This window comes from Psittacula echo (assembly GCF_963264785.1).
Source record: "Psittacula echo genome assembly, chromosome: 18".
NCBI lineage: Eukaryota > Metazoa > Chordata > Aves > Psittaciformes > Psittacidae > Psittacula > Psittacula echo.
The window spans coordinates 1,336,788-1,356,944 of NC_137754.1; the positions used below are offsets into that span (position 1 = coordinate 1,336,788).

The window sequence follows — 20,157 nt, forward strand, 5'->3', positions numbered from 1 at the left end:
GGAGTTCAATTGCGCATCTGATGACATGCTTTTGAGGGCACTGGTGACTAGGAAAACCTTTATAGATTTAAACAACTTCATCTCGCTTCCAAGGGCTACCGACAGCTTCTACACGATAAAAATTCCAGGTTTAGGAAGCAGCTCCTGCATCTGCAAACCCTGACACCTGAGCTCCTAAGGACGCTTGGCATAAAACGACCTCTGAACGACGGGTGGGAATCTGACTCTTCTCTGTCCCTTTTCCACTGTCTTTCCACCCCCTTTTCCTTTCAGCCCCTAGTAACGTCCCTGCGGAACACGGCGATGTCCGTCCGCCTGCAGCTCCTCCACCGGCACCGGCCTCATCCCGCCCCGGCCCCGCTTACCGATATCATCCACACGGCGGAGGAACCGCTGGAAATCCCGCTCCTGCTCCTCATCGCCCACCATGGCCGGGGTTTGGGGACCCGAGCGACCGAGCCCCAAGATGCGCAGCGCCGCGGCCGTTACCGTGGAGACTACGCCCTTGCCGTAGCGTCAGCGGTTGGGGCGTGGCCATGCAAATGAAGGGCGGGGTCTCGCTGGCCGCCATTTCGCGGCGGGATAGCGAGCGCTGCCGGTCCTAGTCCCGGTCAGCGCTCGGTACCGGCCGGTCTCGCAGCGTCTGGGCTTCCCCCCTCCCTCAAGCGTAACCTGGGGCACGGTGAGGGGCAGGAGCAGCCACGGCCACTGGCGGGGGCTGCCGCGTCCCCGCTGCTCTGCCCGGTCCTTCCGAGCATCACCCGCCGTGCAGCGTGCAGCAAGGGGGCCCTCTGGTGGCCAAACGCCGCCAGTGCCGTGCGGGATCGTTACAAGTGAACCGCATGCGCGTGTTCGTCAAGGACTGAGGTTGTACCACATCCACCCAGCCTCCCTTGTTCACGGAGGGTTTTTGTAGAAAACGCAGTATTGCAAGCATGCAGGACAACAAAACAGAAATCAGTACCTGAATACAGAACCATTTTGCCCACTGTATGCTACAGGCTAAAATAAGGAGGAACTCTGTCAAGAACAAAGCAGGCTGGCAAAACCCCATAAACTGTGTAAAACAGTCAGGAGAGGGAAGTCAAATTCCAATGAAAGAAAAAAGAGCTATGAAGGACCTGAGAGCCTTAATCTGGAACCTGAATTCAAAAGTGCAGTGACAGGCACCTGCTGAAAGGACCCACCACCAAGAGGATGGATTATTTCCTGTGCATTCTTCCTATTCCTTTTCCTAAAGCAGCAGACATACAGGGCGAATCACAGCAGCTTTGCTGAAATAGCCTTACTGCAAACCACAGTGTAAACAGCACTCAAGAACAGAGAGCAAAGCTCTGGAGAGTAAGCAGAAAGGAGAAGGGTCTTCTCTTGGGATAACGAGTACTTCAGCTCGTACATTTATTTTCTTCTATTTCTGTGAGCAATTCTGACATCCAAGTATTCACACAAATCACAGCTCCAATTTCTCCTTCCGTGCCCTTGGAGATCAATGCTTAGGACAGAATTCAATTCGATTCATCCTACATTAATCAAGTTCAAGGACCCAATTCAGGATGGGTTAAGGACACCTTTTAAAGCCAACACTCACATGCACACATACCTCCCTTCCATGGCCACGGAAGAGAGAACCACCTTTTTAATGGGAAATGCATCTGTCCCTGATTCACGTTAGACATGAAACTGCATTTGTATGTCAGTTATCTCAAGGAAACTCTCTACAGTGGGGCAGAGAAACTACACCATCCCACTGCCACTGTAAGAGATGTGCCAGCTTGAACCACGCAGCATGACTGCTTCACTGACATGACTGTACAGACAGTTGTACTTCCTGCTTGTCTAGAGCCCCGAGCCTCAGACAGATGCTTAACTCATGTTGTGGGCACGCCACAATGGGACTGCTCACTCACGTTAATCTCACATGCAAATACAGCCCTGGGAATCCACGTCTCTACACAGGACCTAGCAGAGCATCTAAAGAAGAGTGTAGGCATGAGCTTTTTTTTTTTTTTTTTGTAGTTTTTATTTGAACACAGTATTCTGACAGAATGCAAAGTCAAAATCCTCAGTTAGTATCAGTATTTACACCAGTGAGAATGGGAATAAAGGTGGAACCGATGTTTCACTTGGTAAAAAGATTTTTTGTTTTTTTGTTTTTTTAACAAGATAGAAGGCCCCCAAAAGTAGGGAATGCTCGGTAAGGATGTCAATGGAGGGTCTGAGAACAACTATCAAAACAGCCTAGTGTGAAAATGTGGGGTTTGAAGGCTCCATAGAAAAGTGTGAAAATAGAACTCCACTCTAAAAGCTGAACAACTGGATGCACTATTATCATCTTTACGTATGGTGCAGCATGAAATGTAATCACTCCACAACTAGAAGCTGATCAGTCTGCATTGCCATATAGATATATATGTATGGTATGGATACATATATAAACATATACAGCATAAACGGTGTCAGGTTGGTCCCTCTTCAAAGGTTTAAATAAAAGCAATGAAGCCAAAGCTATCTTGGAAATAGGATACTCCTAAATTAAAACAAATCATTAAGGGAAGCATAAAGCCACTCAATCTACAACTACTGGGAGGTGTCAAAAGGGTATTAAAAAGGAGTTGGATGGACACTCCCAGTGTTCAGGCAATCACAGGGTTCACTTCTGCCTCGCAATGGTGCTCGCTCTATGGATGTCAACACAAACCCACTGCAGTCAGCAGGGTACTTTCTAATGATGTGGGTGTTGGATCGAGCTTTGAGCTGGGTACTTTTTATACCAGAAATGCCGACCCAGGTGGTAAATAACCACAATTTTCAGCCAACAAGTGCTGACCAAAGCCACTGGACATGCTCCTGGTTGTTAGCATCGTGCACATTTGTTTCCTAGCAGCTGCTCAGCTCTCAGAGTTACAACTTTGGAGGTATAACATACAGATGACAAAAGCAGTGAAAAGCTCTGCAGAAATGAGGAACAAGTTGTTGTGGTCATCAACAGGAATGGAAGTACAAGCTACCTACGCACTAGGCCTTCCCAAGGACTCTCCCCAGCCGTAGACAGACCATGGTAGCTTTTTGTGCTACATTTTATGGATTGATTTCTTACGAAAAACATCCAAACTTCCCCATAGTTATACCAACACTGCTGTGATGGGTCATGCAGGGACCAAATTGGACACAAGGCTTTGAAGTGAGGACCCATCCTGCCCCCTTATCCTGCTCAGGATGGGTATTGCATGAGTGTCTATGCCTGCATATCCAGTCATCCTCCATTTGCATCCCAGGAGCTAAGGAAAAAACGCAAAAAACCCCACACTTAGCAAATGACAAGACCATTATTTTTTTCACAGTTTGAAATTATGTGATGCTACTGTAGAAGACTGCATACTTAGAGGAATACACTTAGAAAAGTGGCTCAATTTACCTGAGCCAAACTGCAGTCTACCCACCCCCATCATCCTTCTGTTCATCACCTTAGCACAACAGAATGGATGCCATAGTCAGCTCAGTTTGATTTTTCATTTAAAGGCTTCTGTTCCTTTTAAGAGTTGTTCTCTTTTTCTTCTTTTTCCTGAATATTTGTTTTCGAATCTGAACTATCGCTACACCTTCCACATCCAAACTATGTTGAAGCTTTTATTATTTCAATACTATGACAAAAAACACATTTCACACTAAAATAGTCACGCACCCACAGTGCACAAGCTTGCAGATCTAAAGTAGAATAAAAAAGAAAACAAAATTAAAAAAAATCAGAAAAAAAATAAAAAAAAAGACAGAAAAAACCCAAAACCCCAACAGAAGGAACATCTCTATACAATGGGCTGGTCTTCTCCTCTATGCCTTCCTTCTGCTCTTTTCACCCCAAAATCTCAGTGTTGCTCCATGGCTCCCAATGCTAAACATCACTGATAAGCTCCCCTGCCCATAATGATAATACCCACACTACATCAGCCCCCTTTTCCAACTGTTAAAGACACGATGCCAAGACACGTGAAATCACTGGGAGCGCTGGAATTGATTTCCAAGCACTCCCTCCTGATTTCATGGTTTTGATTTTGCAGAGCATGGATGGATGACTCAATATGCATGATGCGATAGAATAATTCAGTTGGAAGGGACCTACAACAATCATCTAGTCCAACTGCTGATGGAGCTGGCTTTGCAGGAGGGGTCTTGAATGCTGCCAAGCACCCTTATGCAATAAGTCTTTGCTTTTAAATCGGCTTCCTAGAGTCAAAGGAAATAGTATTCACTCATACAAAGTAGGAATTGATGTAGCCAAACATCTGAGATGAGACCAGACCAGCCCGAACTGTACAATCTCCCTTCTGCTCCTCAAAGCTCCGGGAGGGTTCCATGAAGGAAAGAGGAGAATGTCCTAAATAAGCAGAGATGATATTTCTTTTATGCAGTCAGGCCCAGGTCCAGCAAGGGACTTCAACTCTTTCTAAATTTAAGTATAGAAGGACTCTTACCAGCAACCTGCTCATTCCAAGTTAAGCTGCGTTTATACAGATTGCTGGATAAAGACCTTGATTGGTGGCAAATGGTTTGAATACCCCCACCCCCCCAAAAAAACCCCAAACCAAACCCCAGCATTACTTTTCTTCTTACTCCAGTAAGAAATAATAATAATAATAATAATCATAATAATAACAACAACAACAATAATTAAGAAAAGATAAAGGGGAAACAACTACTGTAAACATCCATGTTTTAAAATGTCTCCCTTAGCAAAGCAAGCATGCTGCTAACCTAGTGTCTATAGACTGTATTTTCTTTAAAAAAAAAAACCAAAAAAAAAAAAAAGGCAGCTATTTTACACATACATTTAAACACAACAAAAGTTAAAAAAAAAATTAAAATTGTCAATTGTAAACACTGGAAAGAACACAAGTTGGCAAAAATTAACATAAAATTTAAAGAAATGTAGAGTCTGAATACTGCAAATTGAAATATATCCCCCCCCCGAAGCTGCGATTTTGGCATTCTTCCTAACAACTGATAATAACCCCCAAAGAAATGTCTAACGTGGAGAACAGAATTCAGTCACAAAGAGCTCGAGACACTTTGCTCACTGAACAGATACAAGGTGAACAGAAATCATAACTTATTTATGAGGCTTTACATATTTCAAACTCGACTGAAAAGTATAAAAATAAATTGTGGACTTTGTTCATTAAGCGCCAGCTGCGCCGAGGGGCGCAGTGGATTATATCTGCTATCCTAACGAAGGAAAGAACAGGGTCTTTTTTTTTTGTCTTTTTGTCTTTTTTTGTCTTTTTTTCTCTTTTTTTTTTTTGTGTCTAGGACTAGTTCCTTTTGAGCTTCCCAACCACGCTGCAAACGGGATTTGCCATTTGACTTCTTTGACGATACACAGGGTCAGCAGAGCCCTGATTTGGTTACAGGTTTAACCCTGTTTTTAAAATGTATTACTTTTTAAAAGCAAGTGCACAACAAATAGAACCTTTCTAGAAATCTTAAGGAAAAACCAAAAAAAAAGAGAAAATAAAAGAAAAAAAAAAGAGAGATTCCCCCCTCCCCCCATTTATGCATTTTCTGTTTTGTTTGTTTTTTTTTTAAAAAAGGCAACAGACACTAGAGGAATGAGATGTGTGTTGTGTTCTGTGTTTTAAATGCTTGGGTGAAGTCGTTCTGTCATTTGCTTTCATCTGTCGCTGGATCATGCTTTGCTCTCATTTTCGTTTGTTTGTGTGGCTTCATTGGGGACCGTCTTGACTTCTGCTGGAGGTGTCTTGGTTTCCGTTGCTTGCACTTCAGATTTGTCTTCTACTGGGACCTTCCTGAAGGAGAATCACCAAACGGCACAGTTTAGAGGCAGAGAAATACACTCTCTCTATTGCTGAATTAGTGATAAGAATATGTTTCTGCAATCAAGCAAGTGTATTGCTTTACTAGAGCAAAATGAACATTTTCAGATGCAGACATAAGTAAAACCTAACTCACACACCTCACCCCCCCCAGCTTCATTTAGCTCTAGTGAAATCTTTTTTGATCTCACATACTAGTAGGATGAGGTCTCAGGCTGCAGCAGAGGCGCAAGTTGTGTTGTGACGTGCAAAACCAGAAAGGAGGAAAAGGGAAAACTCACACAGTTGTAAAAGAATTTGACTTTACCATCACTCATTTATGTCACCCAAATGTCCTATTAGAACAGACTGGCATTTTAGCTGAAACACCTTTTCCCCTACAGAAAGTCAGCCCCAGAATTTCCCAGTATGTTGCAGGAAGGGAAACACAGCAGAATTGAATTTTGTCAAGCATATTCACACAAGTGTAAGGGAGGTCAACATCTTCACAGGTCCATGAACCTGTCTTTTGGCACTTTACTGAACAATCAGAGAAGCCTGTTTGTCCAATGCACTCTTCAGTCATGCAAAGTGCCACTCAAGGCATATGTGGTGGCCTCCCTGCATAAGTGGCAGTTCCAGCCCATTAGCCACAAAGTTAGTCTGAGATGACTGCAATTTTAATTTATCCTGCTGAGTACATGAGATGAATCTAGCCTATGGTTGCAATACTGATTTGCACCAAGGGAAGCAGATAGGCAGCACAGGTAGAAGGCGGCGGCTGGATCGTCAGAACACAGCTCTGCATTCCACTGTACCAAGAATAACAAGAATTCATTTACAGCACACAGACCAAGTCCATTAATTCAGTTGAAATGCTCCCTTACTATGGGCAAACCACTTCCTTCCTCCTTTCAACTCAGTACCAGATCACAGTTCCTTATGTGGCTTGCCTTTCTGTAGCTCCCAGCATGACAGGGCGGTGGTTTTAGGTGCAAGGGAACTGAAATGAACCTGGACTTCTCTGCTCGGGAGTGGCTCAGCTGCACCCATCAAGGCTGCTTGGTTCCCTCCAACCCTAGTGCATCTGCTGTGCCACCCGGGCTTTCCAGGAAGGGCCAGATGCTTCACAGCTGTGTGGGGCACAAGGCAGTGCTGTGGAACAGTCACACAGCAGGAATGTCTCCTGCCTTAGGGAAGGATGGGAGCACAGCAGGGAGGTAGGGAGACCAGAGCTGCAAGATGTAAAAGCACCTGAATAATACAGTAAAACAGCATGGGTTTTCACTCAGATCTGGAAAAGAGCCTGGTTTTGGGTCTACAGTACCTGCCTGACTGCTTTTCTGTGAGTGCTAACACACACTGCAATCACAGTGTCAAAGCCAATGATCAAGGCCAATGCTTTACTCTGGACTAAATACAAAACTTCCAGAATGACGTAATTTTCCTGGAGATGGAAAAAGTTCTAACCAAAGCTGTGACTTACGGTATGCCTCCAGTGTGGTTGCTGTAGCATAGCCTAAATTTAGCTATGTGAGCTATAAATGTAGCTCAAGAACAGCCAGGTTTTTGGCAGCAATCTAGCTGACAGTGCAGATCCCAGCATCCTCAATATGCTTTCCTTGGCAAAAGCTAAAGATGCAGTGTGAACCCAGTCATGCTCTTCTCGCTCTCCAGTTGCAGTGTGACTGCCAAGGTGCAGACTTGTCTCAACTGTCCAGATGGTTTAAGGCTCCAAAGGACCTCTAGGGTTGTCCTGCCTTGGGGCATACCGATACTCTGAATCGATTAGCAGGAGGAGGTGAAGAGCAGACCCAGTACACTGGATGAGGACTCATCTCTAACACACCATGACACCACATTGCCAAGTTATCCTAACACAGTATGTGCTGTGACTGCTTCCCCTCTCTCAGACAGGATGGCATCACTTCATCCTTGCCAGTTTACAGACAAATCCAGAGGTACCAAGATTTTAGAGTTTCACATGCACTAGTGTCTCCCTGCCTTACACTGAAATAACTTCTGAAGGGCTCCACTGATCTGCTAGGAATTAGAATTTGGGTGGCTGTGCTTGCTGAAGTGCAGCAACTTGGTGCCCCTGAGGACAGCACTTCCTTTGCACCAAACTGAACTGTTTCTGATCTCTTTCATAAAAGAGTAACCCACGATAGACAAAGTTCCATACAAGCCTGAAGGATAACACACTTATGAAAAACCTGAGTTTGTCTTTTGCCTGCTTCCCTGGTACAGCCTATTCCAGCTTTGCTCCTGGACCTTTAAAGCCAAGCCCTGTTCAGAGGTGAGTTAGTTTGCTAAGGAAACAATGAGATTAGTTAAGAGAACACCCAACAAGAACACAGCACAAGCACCAGTGCACAAGAGACACAGCACACAACCAACAGAAGATTAAAGGCAGCCATACTCGGTCTTTGCAGGTGCAGCAGGTACAGAGCTGTCTGCAGTGGAAGAAGCAAGCTCACGGGCTTGCCCGCTAGTCACACTGGCAGGAGTAGGAGTGCCAAGAGCTGCAAAAACATCCTTTGCAAGATCAATGTCTGGCGTCTTGAAGGTCCCTTCGTCCATTTTAAAGTCCTCATTCTGGGAGGGGTTTGTGGTGCTGCCTGAAGCAGCCTCGCTCTTCAGATTGCTTGGGTTCTTGGTTGTCTCTGTTGGGCTCTTCACTGTACTGGGCTGCACAGCTTCCTTTTCAGGGCTCTTGGTGCTTGAGACCTCCTGCTTGGGCTCTGATGGAGCTGGAGGGCTAGTGAGGTTTGCAGGGCTTGGGGCAGATGGCTTGTTACCAGCTGCCACTTTGGAGGTCTCAGCCACGTTAGCAACAGAGCTGGGGCTGAGCACTGCACCTTGGTTAGACAGGACACTTGAAGACAGATTATTAGTAGCTGGAGTAGCGGTTGGGGTATCGCTGAGATCAACAAGGGGGGCCACTTTGGGGGTGGAAGAGGGTGGTGGTGAAGAGACTGAGGTGGCTGCCCCTTTGGCTGGAGTAGCCTGGCCAGGCGACATGGAGTTTGAGTCAGGAATGGCCGTGGCTGGCAGGGCAATACTGGAGGTCAGTGTAGTGGTCTCGCTGGTGGGGCTGTTCTGAGCAGTGGCAAAAGTTTCAGTGATAGTGTCAGAGTTAGTGGTGCCCGTAGTTACAGAAGGCAGCATGTCCTCAACAGTGGCTGCGGTATCAGCAGGGTGCCTGTGAAAAGGGCAGGAGTAGAAGAGAAATAGAGACAATGAAGCCCGTAAATGACAGCAGAGGAAAGGGGAGAGTGTTAAGAGTGTTGAGAGTGTTAAGAGTGAGAAGGCAAGTGGGTGGTGCAGCAGCAGCATGGCATGTGGTTACAACACACACAGAACATGAAGAGCTACTCAGAGGAGCAGAAACCTTTCAGTGGTCAAATGTGCAAAGGGTAGTAAGGGCTGGCTGGGATGACTGAAGAATAACTAGGAAGAGAAAAAGAGCAAAGAGGACACAGCCTTCAGGAATGGCTTGGTCACATAGATTTTGGTTCAACTCTTAGCCAAACATAACCATGTCAACTTGCAGACTCTCTTCTTTTAGCCCAGCTTTCCTCTTGGCCTCTTCCGCCTATCTTCACAAGGAAGCTTTCTACCAATTCCCTGAGCTTGTAGCCTGTGCCGTGTCACCACACAACATGATTCCAGTGGAGGACCCCTGGATCTTGGCCCTGTCCTTTTCCCTGCAAGCCTAACTCCTTCGTCAAACCATACAGAATTCTTTTTCTCATACACACATGTAATGCATATATATATACATATATAACACACATACGTGCAGCTTTGAGGTGTCATTTTGTGCCCTTTTGACCAGATTCCAGCCTGTTATGTTAGCTGCAAAAAGGTCTGCTTTAGAACAATGTCTGAGTGTAACTATGCTTTAGCAGCCATGATGGTTGCCTTAAACAAGTACACATATGTGAGGCTGGAAGAACAAATGGTTTATTCCATGAGAAGCCAGTGTGCCCGAGAATACCTCATGCTTATTAACACAGAGAAAACCCTCATAGAGGAGATAACTGAGTTAAAACTCTGGTAAGATTAGCCAAGAAAAACAGGACAATATAAATCCCAGCTATTCCTCACTGCTGCACATCTGCATTTCAGTGCTGCTTTCTCCTCTCACCTCACAGAGACTTCCAGCAGAGCTGTTTTACCAGTGAGCCCCACTGCTAACCTAATCAAAAGCAGGTGAGCAGTATGCAGGTGGAAAAGCCTGACCACCTCACCACTGCGATGATTCTGCTGAAGGGCAAGAGCCCAACTTCTGCCATCAATCCTAAACTTGACCCAAATATTTACACTTCCTCCCATTACTACTCTAGCAGCTATGGAGAAGTACTCAGAGGACACTAGGAACTGCAACAGACTAAGCAAGAGATTAATGTAGGCAGTGTACAATCCTTAAACCTTTCCAATCCCAGCTAACATGGCCTCACACACTCAGGCCCAAAACAAGTTCTCCAGTATAACCAAAGCTCATACGTAACTCTCAGCCCTCTCACATTAAAAACGGACTTGCCATGCCTTCCCCCAGCATCCAGAGTGTAACTACTCTGCTGCTATCAAGTAGAAAGAATTGCTTCCAAGCACCCATCCAGCATTTCTAGGGCAGAGCTCAAGCAGAAGCTGGTGCTAACTGGGGGCTGGTTTTGCTCTGGATCCTTTGCAGTGAACCTGGCCAGGTGCCTGATCTGCACACTGCACAGGACTAGCAGAGACAGGTCTTTCAAGAAACATTGTCTACTCCCCTTTCCTTTCCAGTGCTGGAAATAGGAGTCACTGGATCTTGAGGAAAAAGAGGAGGAATTTCCTTGCTGATATGTCACAAGTGGAATGTGTAGTTTTTTACCTTTCTTCTCTTCCAACCCTAAGTCATAGGCATGAGAGATCAGAGAAAAGGGCAATGCATTGACTCTGTGTTAAAACTGACTAATGCCAACATACTCTGGCTCTGTGAGTGGGGTGGTCTCATTGGGCTCTGTGTGTTTTCCCCCATCGTGGTTGGGGGTCCGCTCCTCTTCAGTCCGCACCTCCACAATCGGCTCCTTGGACTCATCTTTCCTGTAACAAAGGAATTGCATAAAGATTGGCCCCCATTCACACTGATCAACAGAAGGAACAATGTAAGTGATGACAGTACTCACGAGAAGGCAGCTTTGCCCTCCTCCATGTCTTTGCCCTTAGCTCCTGGGCCGGATTTGCCACATAAGTTGACAGCAATGCACATCAGCAAGCCACACTTGTTCAGGAAGTAGCAGGTGACATCCACTGCCACCAAGAGCAGCACAAAGATAACAATGAGAATTCCCACGATGGCAGCAGTCCCAAGGCCTGATGTTGGGCTAGTGCTGGCTTTAGAGACCAGAAAGAGAAGAAAAGAACGCATTGTAGTTAAAAGGTGAGCTGGGGTTAGTTATGGCTCAAATTTGGCTATGCTCACGTTGCAAGCATGGGAAACTTGCAGAAAATACACCCTCTCTTCTAGCAGCCTTGTGTTTTAACCAGTATTCTATCCTAAAAACATGCAGGACGACCTACCTAAAAGGACAGGTTCACTTGGACCTAATGGGGCTTTTCCATCACCCTGGGCAAGGGTCTGGAAAGCAGACGACAGAAACCTCTTCTACTGTAGCATATATCCAGCTGGAATTCTAAAGGGCTGTTTCTCTCCACCACTTCCTCAAGATGAAGGCTGTGTCGAGGGTCCAGAGTGACTTTTGCACTGCCAGTCCAGTAACAAGGACAAGTGTAAGTGAAGCCTAGATTCTATAGCATGACTTGCCCCGGTGGGACACAGAATACTGGGTGATACCTGTGGAGTCTCAGTGTTGGTTAGCCCTTTACACCACATAACAAAAGGAATAATTAAAACCCTTCCAGGTATGACCCAGCTATCCAGAACTGAAAGTGGTAAGCTTTTCATATCTTAAGCAGAGATAGCAGAGCTCATCAGTGAATGCTCATGGGCATTTTGGCTTAGGTACAGACAATGATCCAAGCAGCCTTCTGAGGAAGCAGATGATACTTACAAGCAGACTGACGCTCTGCTGACATTGTCCTGGTGACAGCAGCTGCCCCCTCCACCACACCCAGACTCTACCACATTTCCCCAGCTATAGAATAGAAAAAAATACCTTGCCTTCTCCAGCAGACAAAAGGACAGCAGGTGAAAGATGGTGATGGAGGCCTAGGAAATGCATGGGGTTGCCTATAACTACTGTCTTCAGGGGAAGTGCCTTTACCTTTCTACCTGCTTGTAAAATGCTCAGTATGTAGAAACAGGGGAGTGGATAAACACATCAGTTAATCCTGTCAAAGCCTTTGATCACTGCAAAACCAATAGGCACAGCCCTGAATGTTGCCAGCTGCAGCTTCCCAGCCTCTTATCATCATACCCTGAACACAAACTATTTTTGTTCCCCTTATTTTAATCAGATGAATTCTTCCCAAGCTGCTGATCTCCAGGTAGAGCATTTAGTTGTTGGCTCACACCATTCAGCACCTATTTAGATGTACCAAACTACTCACAACCTGCTTGGTAGTCTCAGCTGCCACATAATCCACCTCTTACTACAGGACTGTGCACTCAGGAAAGGCCTGTGCATCTGTCAGAGCTGCTTACTGATGTTTTCTGAGACAGCTGAACAAGAGCATGTTTGTCATTGTCCATAGGAGTATTCTGGGTTTGTTTTTTCTTTCAATTAAGATGTAGTTCTATTTGTTTCTACTGCTGGATGTCAAAACCCCCAAACACTTAGAATCATTTCTTTGCAGAAAAACCCAGCAAAGCACCCCTTTGCCCTCAGCCTGACCTATGTTGACTTTGACAGGTGGAGAGATCATTTCCAGGGCTCAGAGAGAGAGCATCATGCCCCCTGCCAGACATTTCATTACTTAAAAATAGGAGACAGAACATCCTTAGCATAAGGCAAATCACCATTGTGTCATTTGGTGACTCTGATTTGTATTAAGGAATCCGGACTCCAACAGGAAAGCTTCTTTCTGCATTTGACTATATCCAAACGTCACTCTGAGGTATCTGACACTTACATCACAAATCCATTATTGCTCGGTATAACATTTGTGCCACTGACCAGACCGCTGTCAGCATCTTGCAACAAGCTGCATAATTAGTAGCATTTATCACCCTCTGATGCATACAGAGAATGAGGAGGTCATGTCACACAATTTTTAGTATTATGATTACTCTTGCTGTATTTCAGTAACACTACTATGTAAACACAAAAGACCTAACAAATCTATACTCTAAAATGCTGAAAATGAGGTTGTTTTTCTTAAAAAAAAAGAAGAAATCCACATGCTTTTATGTACAACACCTGCACAAAGTTTTCACTTCCAATTTAGACAGAAAAGCAGTTCACAAATCATAACGAACAATACCTGAATAAACACAGCAAAGACCTGTGTGCAGAGTGTAAAATGCATAGTTAGACAAGACTGATGGCAGGGATTTTGTTTGTCCCTATTAGATTTTCGTTAGAGAGATTAATCCCATTCCAGACAACCGATAGCATTTGAGACATTCTGTATGGACAGTTGAACAACTGCATCCACAGTTTCATCCTTGGCAGCCTCAGGCCCACTCACAAAGAGACACACGCATTTTTAAAACAGCATCAGAGCCAAATGGATTTCTCATCACAAAGACAATTCATGAGGGGCACAGGGAGGTTTTGTTGTTGTAGTTGGGTTGGGGTTGGTTTTGTGTGTGTTTTGTTGTGTCGTTTGGGCTTTGTTTTTAAGTAAAAACAAGACAAAAGAAAAAAAAAACAACTGAAATTTGTTTAACGAATGCAATGCACAGAACGTGGTAACAAAGATGCATTATACTGCACCAGCTTACAGCATGGATTAATCCTGTCTGGCAGTGTCACATGCACAGTTAAGCATGAATATTATTAATGATCTAATAACAATAAATTAGCTGGTCAGGTAACTTGATCAAAGATAATATTTTCTGTTAAAACAGCAAGAAAAAGGATCTATGAAGTTGATAATACAGTCGTGGAAAACCAGAAAATGTTAGACAAGCATCCATTGCAAATTTGTATGCTCATGGGGCGTATTATGCCCCAGATCCACTAAGTGTCATGAAATACTTGACTGTACAGAAGACGCCAATGAAGTTGCAAAGATTCAACCACATAAAGAAGAAAGAAAGAAATCTCTTCAGTGCAATTCCCACAAGATATTTATATTCAGACCACCACATCAGGAAAACCTTCTAATGGCCATAAATTTGAATCCACATGCAAAAGCCCACAGAGACATTTGGGCAACCAGTAGGATCAGCTCTGACATATCTTTCTCTTTTTATGGTCTGTGGGTTTATATTTGTGGATGGGGCTTTCTAAACCTTTTGCACAATACAGTGGTGATCAGCACCAGATGTGCAGAGAAATCAGCAAAAAGCAGTGTCTTAAAAGGCTTTCAATATTGTACCTTCCTTTGATGAAAACTAGTACGCAAACAACAACAAAAAACTTCCCTTACATCCAATAAAATGGCAAATTCATTACAAGTAACAAAAAAAAAAAATGTTAAAGAGAAGAAACTTTTCTTTTTCCTTGTTACAAAATACTGACTCTTTCAAATTCAACATTTTTCTGTAATGTTCTGTGTTTGTTTGTTTTTCCTGAACTGACAAGATCCTGTGAAGCAAAGTTATCTGCTTTCACGCCTTGGTGGGACCCAGGCCTTTTCAAGCAAATATTGCTTTATTTTACTTTATGTTTCTAACAGAGCAAAAGCAGAGTCACTGCAGAAAGAAGCAATGAAACAAAGGAGGACGACGTTGATGGACTTCCCAAGGTCGCTGCAGGTGCCAGACAATGGTTCCCAGGAGGGGAAAATATGGTTGTTTTAAAACAAATTTGGTGCATGTGGCAAGCGTGGATGTTTCCCCGTGAGATCCAAGGTGACATGTATGACGACAGACATAGGAAAGGAGTAAGGGAAGAAGGGAGAGGGGAGGGAAGAAAGGACAAGGAAGAAAAAGAAAGAAAGAGAGAAAGAGAGAAAAAATAGATAAAAAAAATTAGGTCATAAATATAGAAAATATAAGAATCAAAGGTTTATTTAATTTTGTAAATTAAAATGGCTAAAGGTTAAAGAAGAGCATTAGCACATTCACACCGACAAAAAGGCCGGTTCAGAAGCTCAGCAATGCCCAAAGCCGCAGAGCAAAGTCCAAGTCAGGGTTTATGGGGTTTGCAAGCAAATGAGATTAGAAATGATGGAACAGAAGGCTTGGCAAGAAACACAAGAAAATGGTTATCTGGTATTTGAAGGGACAACACTGCCTTTTATGTAGTCAAAGGATAAAAAAGACAAAGCTCTTGTGTAGCAGACAATCTGCTTGCCTGTCAAAGTCCTTCCCCAAACCCTGCTGTACCAAGGACTTGCCTTGGATGACAGATCCAGGTGACTAAAACCCTGAAGAAGCAAGAAGGTCTGAAGAACACAGGACTGACTTTTAACATTAGCCTTCCAGATGCTTGCAAACTACTCTAATGCAACTATTATTATCACTGAAAATAATACCCTTATCCTTCCAACCACTTTAAGGACACTGCACAGATAACAGTAACAAAGGACTACATAATAAATATACCTGTTGTCTGCAGGAAATTCCTAACTATTACTGTCAAGCAGAGCAATGCCATGTTAGAGGCACTGGCTCTGACTTCTGTATAGCTCAGTTTGAAATCAAAATGTAAAAGCTAAACACCATGAAAATGACAAGAGGATGCTAAAGGAAAGTAATACACCAACTTGCTTCCCTACTGCAGTTTGGCAGACTTGGACTGCATGTCAGAAAAATCTAGCCTGCCCTCTGGAAATATTTTCCCCAATATTATTAGCCTGGGATCAGCTCAGAGAACCAAAGGGTCTGGAAACACCTTGGCAAGCCTAATAGAAACCAAAGTCCTCTACAAAATGAAAAAAAAAACACCCAAAACCTAGAGAAGCAGAGAGTCACAAATCCAGCATACCAGTAATCACTGCACTGCACAGTGGTCTACATGCCCCTGAATGCACATTCCTTCTGAGAACCAACTGCATCTGTCGGGTCAATCCTGCAGCATATTTGCAGGAACAATTGCTTTTCAAAATGCTTCCAACATCTGAGTGGCAGCCTCAAACCCTGATTCCTCCTATTTACACCAGACTAAGTGAGGAATCATTTCAGAGAGGCCAAGGAAGTTACACTTAAACTGGGCTTCTACCCTGAGCCCATTTTTTAGAGGGTTCCTACCCATGTTACTTATGCATTTAGGGCTCAGTGGCATCTGGTCTCATTGCTCCTCCCACTTGCATGGGCTACAGAATGAGCACAGTCTGTTCCAAAGGCAACAGCATTCTCAAGTACAGCTATGCAAGGCATCCCAGCTTTCTCAGGTAGCTTTGTTGTCCCACTGGGCATGTAACAGGCTAAAAGAATATCAGCACAGGAAGGCAACAAGGGACTGTGAAGGAACAAAAAGACTGATCAGTACTTGTAACTTGCCTTGGGGAGATACATCACAGTGCAAAGGAATCACTTTCTGCTGTTTCCAGCCTACTGCATTTGATTGTTCAGCTCTGAACTGACCTTAAGGCACTCTTTGCCAAATTACCCTCACTTTCTCCTGCCACATCAGTCACAGTTGTCCTTCAAATATGAGGGTAGTAAGTATTAGAGCTGTTGAAAATGAGAATCAGAAAGTAAGTTGCTTAATGAGTTACAGAGGGTCCTTCCACCCGAAACTACAGCCCTGGTCAAACACACATTCCAATCTTTTTTGCCCTATTACCCTCCTCCTCCCTATCCTCATCCTCCCTACCATACACATTTTTCAAGCCTCAACCAACTAGGTCACTCATTTGTATGCTAACAACGTTATCTGGCTTAATCAAGTGGAGTTTCAGCATGCCAACTGCACAAGGTCTCAGCTGTTTCCTTCAGACAGGAAGGGAGTGAGTGCAGTGGGGGCAGACCAAGGATTGAATTCTCAGTGCAAGGGAAGGACTGAAGAGAACTCTACTTGTGCTGAAGAAAAACATGAGGCTGAGTTAACAAACTAGAAGATAAAATGAAAACAAATCAGTTTTCAGAGAACTCCTTTCAATATGGACTGTCAGCACCAATATTGGCATGAATATGCTTAAGTCTGGCTGTGCAATGAGGACGTATTTTGACTGACTCATCAGCTTGATAGTTCATCCATCTGCCTTTAACCAGTCAGAACTTTAATTTACAGGTAGTCCAGCAATTTCATCCTTTAGGTTTTATTTGTTTGGTTTCTCCCTCCACCCCTCTTTTAATTTTTCAAATGTGCACTGCTACTACCTGTGTAGCAAAGAAATACCATCTGTCCTTACAACAACTTCCAGCAAACTGCTGAATTCCTAGCACCTCAGCCAATAGCGTCTGCTTGTTCTGCATAGCATTTGTGCTTCTACCTCACCTTTTAAGCATGCTAATAAGTACGTTCTGTCTGAAGCACAAGTTTCCAGTGGCATTCTAATGCTATTTAGATAGTTTTTCACAATGCCCTACTCAACATTAAAACAGTGCTGTTTCAAAATTACTATAATTTAATCTCCATTCCATTTCATTAAAAAATCTACAGAGAAAGATCCAACCACTAGCAAACTCCATATGCCTTTATTTCTCCAAAGGCTGAGCTGGATGGACAAGTGAGCAGTCAGCAAGCCCAAAGCAGATCTGAAAGCAAAATCTGCATTGTGAAAAGCATTGCTCCACAGATCTGAATGGTCTCTTTTGCTTTAGTTTGAAATGGAAATCCCACTTTCTGGTTTCAGAAAGTGTTTTCTATCCACTGCTTTTTTCATCTGGCAATCCTGTTACCTTGATACAAGAAGCCAACATTCCCTGTAAACAGACAAGGATTTGTCATGTAGCATTCCTAACAGTGCACTGCTAATGCTGTACATACTGTAACATGAACTACAGTACAGGTATGTACATGGCAAAAACTAAGCTTTGGATGGGTAACCAATCGTGATAATGGCTTTAAGCAAGCAAGTTGTCAGGGTTACTCAGCCACATTAAAGGATGCAGCACTGTTGCATTAATTGGAAGCAGAATACAATGGTAAAGCTTATGACTGCTGTACCTGGGATGACAGTAGGCTGAGCAGAAGTTCGGAAAGCATAGTGAGCTGGTTTGGACTTCCCTTGCTGGTTTTCAGCTATCACATAAACCTCATACTCCGCATTCCAGTCCAGGGACTTGAGCATGACGTGGTCACTGCCAGATGGGAGTCTGATCTCTGGTTTCCATTCTGAGGAATGCTTCTGCAGAGCACCGGGATGACAGGCAGGGATGCAAAACACACAGCACAATGTTAGTAGCCAGCTTTGAGAACATTGTAACAGGTAACTAACAAATGGAAAAGCAGGAAGGTTTCTACCCAAGCACACACTCCTCCCTCAGCCAATTCAATGTCATGTGCTGTTAGCTCTAAGTGGAAAGGAGATACTGAAGCAGCCCCTTTACTGCTCAGAATCCTGTTTTCTGCAGTGTTATCACACCTGAAGAAAATCCCTTGGTTCTTTCTCTCATCTTTGCCATCTCACTAGACTACTTTCATTTCAGAGAGGAAAAGCTGCACTTTCTGTATGTCTTTGCCCTGCAAATCACTTTAAGAATGTTCTTTCATGTCTTAGTATGTCAAATTCAAACCATCTGCGAGTTTTAGCTCTTAACACAGGTCTGGCCTAGCTTACCACTACCATTCTATTCAGCACCATTTAAGAGATTTTTAAAGGTGTGTACAACTAGTAACGCTGATAATTCCTACTCTGGTTTCAGGGAATCCAGATATTCATTTCACTCAGATGAGGTACTACCAAGGTACCTTGAGACAGGCTCAGGCAGTTTGCTGTGACTGGAGTGTGCTAACAGACTTTTCTGTCTCTGCAGGAATTTACAGTTCTGTGACACCAGATTGTCCTTTTGACTTTCCAAAGACTCTCCCCAGTCTAAGAAGCTCCAAGTAATTAAGATACCCAAAATGACGGTGGCAACAAATACTCAAGATTTCTATATTGCAGTACAAAGTTTGCTCTGTGACTTTGCTTGAAGGATTGTTCACAGGATATAAAGAGAAGATAGCCAATACACAATTAGGTCAGTTCCACATCTGACAGACTCAGTCACTAGTAAAGTGTCTTTTTTTTTCTTATTAGCCAGAAAGCTCCCATAATGCAGCTCAAACACAATGGAAAAGCTGAGCTTCCCCCAGGTGTACTAAGAATGAGAAAGCGTGCAGAGAATAGAAAAAAGCTTCAATGACTTCTGGCAGCTCTTTCTGCTGCCCTGAAGAACTTCTTATTTTCAGTGACCCTCTCTCAAGGCCGAACTCCTCAAGGATGTGCTAAGCAATCTCTCTGACTGAATATTCTTTTGTAGGAAAAAAACGCCCCATCAAATAGCACCTCACCCAAAACAAGGACATGTTCAGCTTACAACAGCAGCTGCTCATGACATAAATAAGAGCTGATTAAGTTAGGCCTAAAGGAACTGCTTCCAATAGCATCTATCAATTTATCTGTGTCTATATTGACTACATTGAATGTCTTATTCAGTAATCTAGAGAAGAATTTGCTACTGAAGCAGCCATTACTCTATCAAATATGGCAGTTTCAATGACTGAAAGTTATGATCAGATACACGTCTGAAGGTGGGCAATGCTCTACACTATGAAACTCTGGTCCCCAGCTATTTAAATTGTTGCTGGCAATCCCGTCTCAGAAATGCATGAAATGAAGTAATACTAAGTGCACGTAATTACCATATGCTCACACTTCTAAAGAAGGCAGCATAGAGAAATAACCTTTCATAGTCAAAGTGAAAGGAAAGAAAATGACACAAAGATGTTGTATGTTGCTTCGGTGCATGTCATGTCTCATATCCTATACTCTTCCACCATGCCTGCTTAGCATGTGTTCCTGTACTGGCCCACCTACAAGATCTTAGCTTCAGGGCTGTCTGCCTACGTAGTGAAACCTGAGTACTGAACAGGCTGAATACAAATCAGACTTGAGCTTCAGTCATACTTACAGCTTTGTATTTGATCAGATAATGTCTAATTGGGGAGCCACCATCATCCTGCTTGATAACATTCACTTTAATGGAGTTTCCATCTTCTCCCATCTGACCTTCCAGTTTGGGTGCACTGGGTTCCCCTGAAACAATGGTGGATTTATGTTTATTTGTTAAAAAAAAAAACCAAAGCAACCAAACATTAGGGAAAAATTACTCATGAAAACCAGAATAATACTTTGTTAT

At 43.7% G+C, this 20,157-nt stretch overlaps 2 protein-coding genes across 4 annotated transcripts in view; both read right to left on the minus strand.

The window, feature by feature from the left end:
- The window catches only part of TTC12 (tetratricopeptide repeat domain 12), a gene marked incomplete at both ends in the record, with an annotated part of 14,772 nt that extends 14,343 nt beyond the window's left edge, over positions 1–429 (minus strand). The window contains one exon of the mRNA XM_080631634.1: positions 298–429. Within this exon, the coding sequence (XP_080487760.1) occupies positions 298–429 (132 nt within the window). The remainder of the gene's footprint in view (positions 1–297) is intronic.
- Positions 430–4,286: 3,857 nt separating this feature from the next.
- The window catches only part of NCAM1 (neural cell adhesion molecule 1), a gene marked incomplete at its 5' end in the record, with an annotated part of 103,996 nt that continues 88,125 nt past the window's right edge, over positions 4,287–20,157 (minus strand). The window contains 6 exons of one of the 3 annotated variants that reach the window (XM_080631539.1): positions 4,287–5,801; positions 8,230–9,012; positions 10,782–10,898; positions 10,982–11,189; positions 17,981–18,161; positions 19,930–20,054. In XM_080631539.1, coding sequence (XP_080487665.1) covers positions 5,681–5,801; positions 8,230–9,012; positions 10,782–10,898; positions 10,982–11,189; positions 17,981–18,161; positions 19,930–20,054 — 1,535 coding nt within the window. In that variant the 3' untranslated portion in view covers positions 4,287–5,680. The remainder of the gene's footprint in view (positions 5,802–8,229; positions 9,013–10,781; positions 10,899–10,981; positions 11,190–17,980; positions 18,162–19,929; positions 20,055–20,157) is intronic. The other 2 variants (XM_080631538.1, XM_080631540.1) reach the window with 2 other exon arrangements.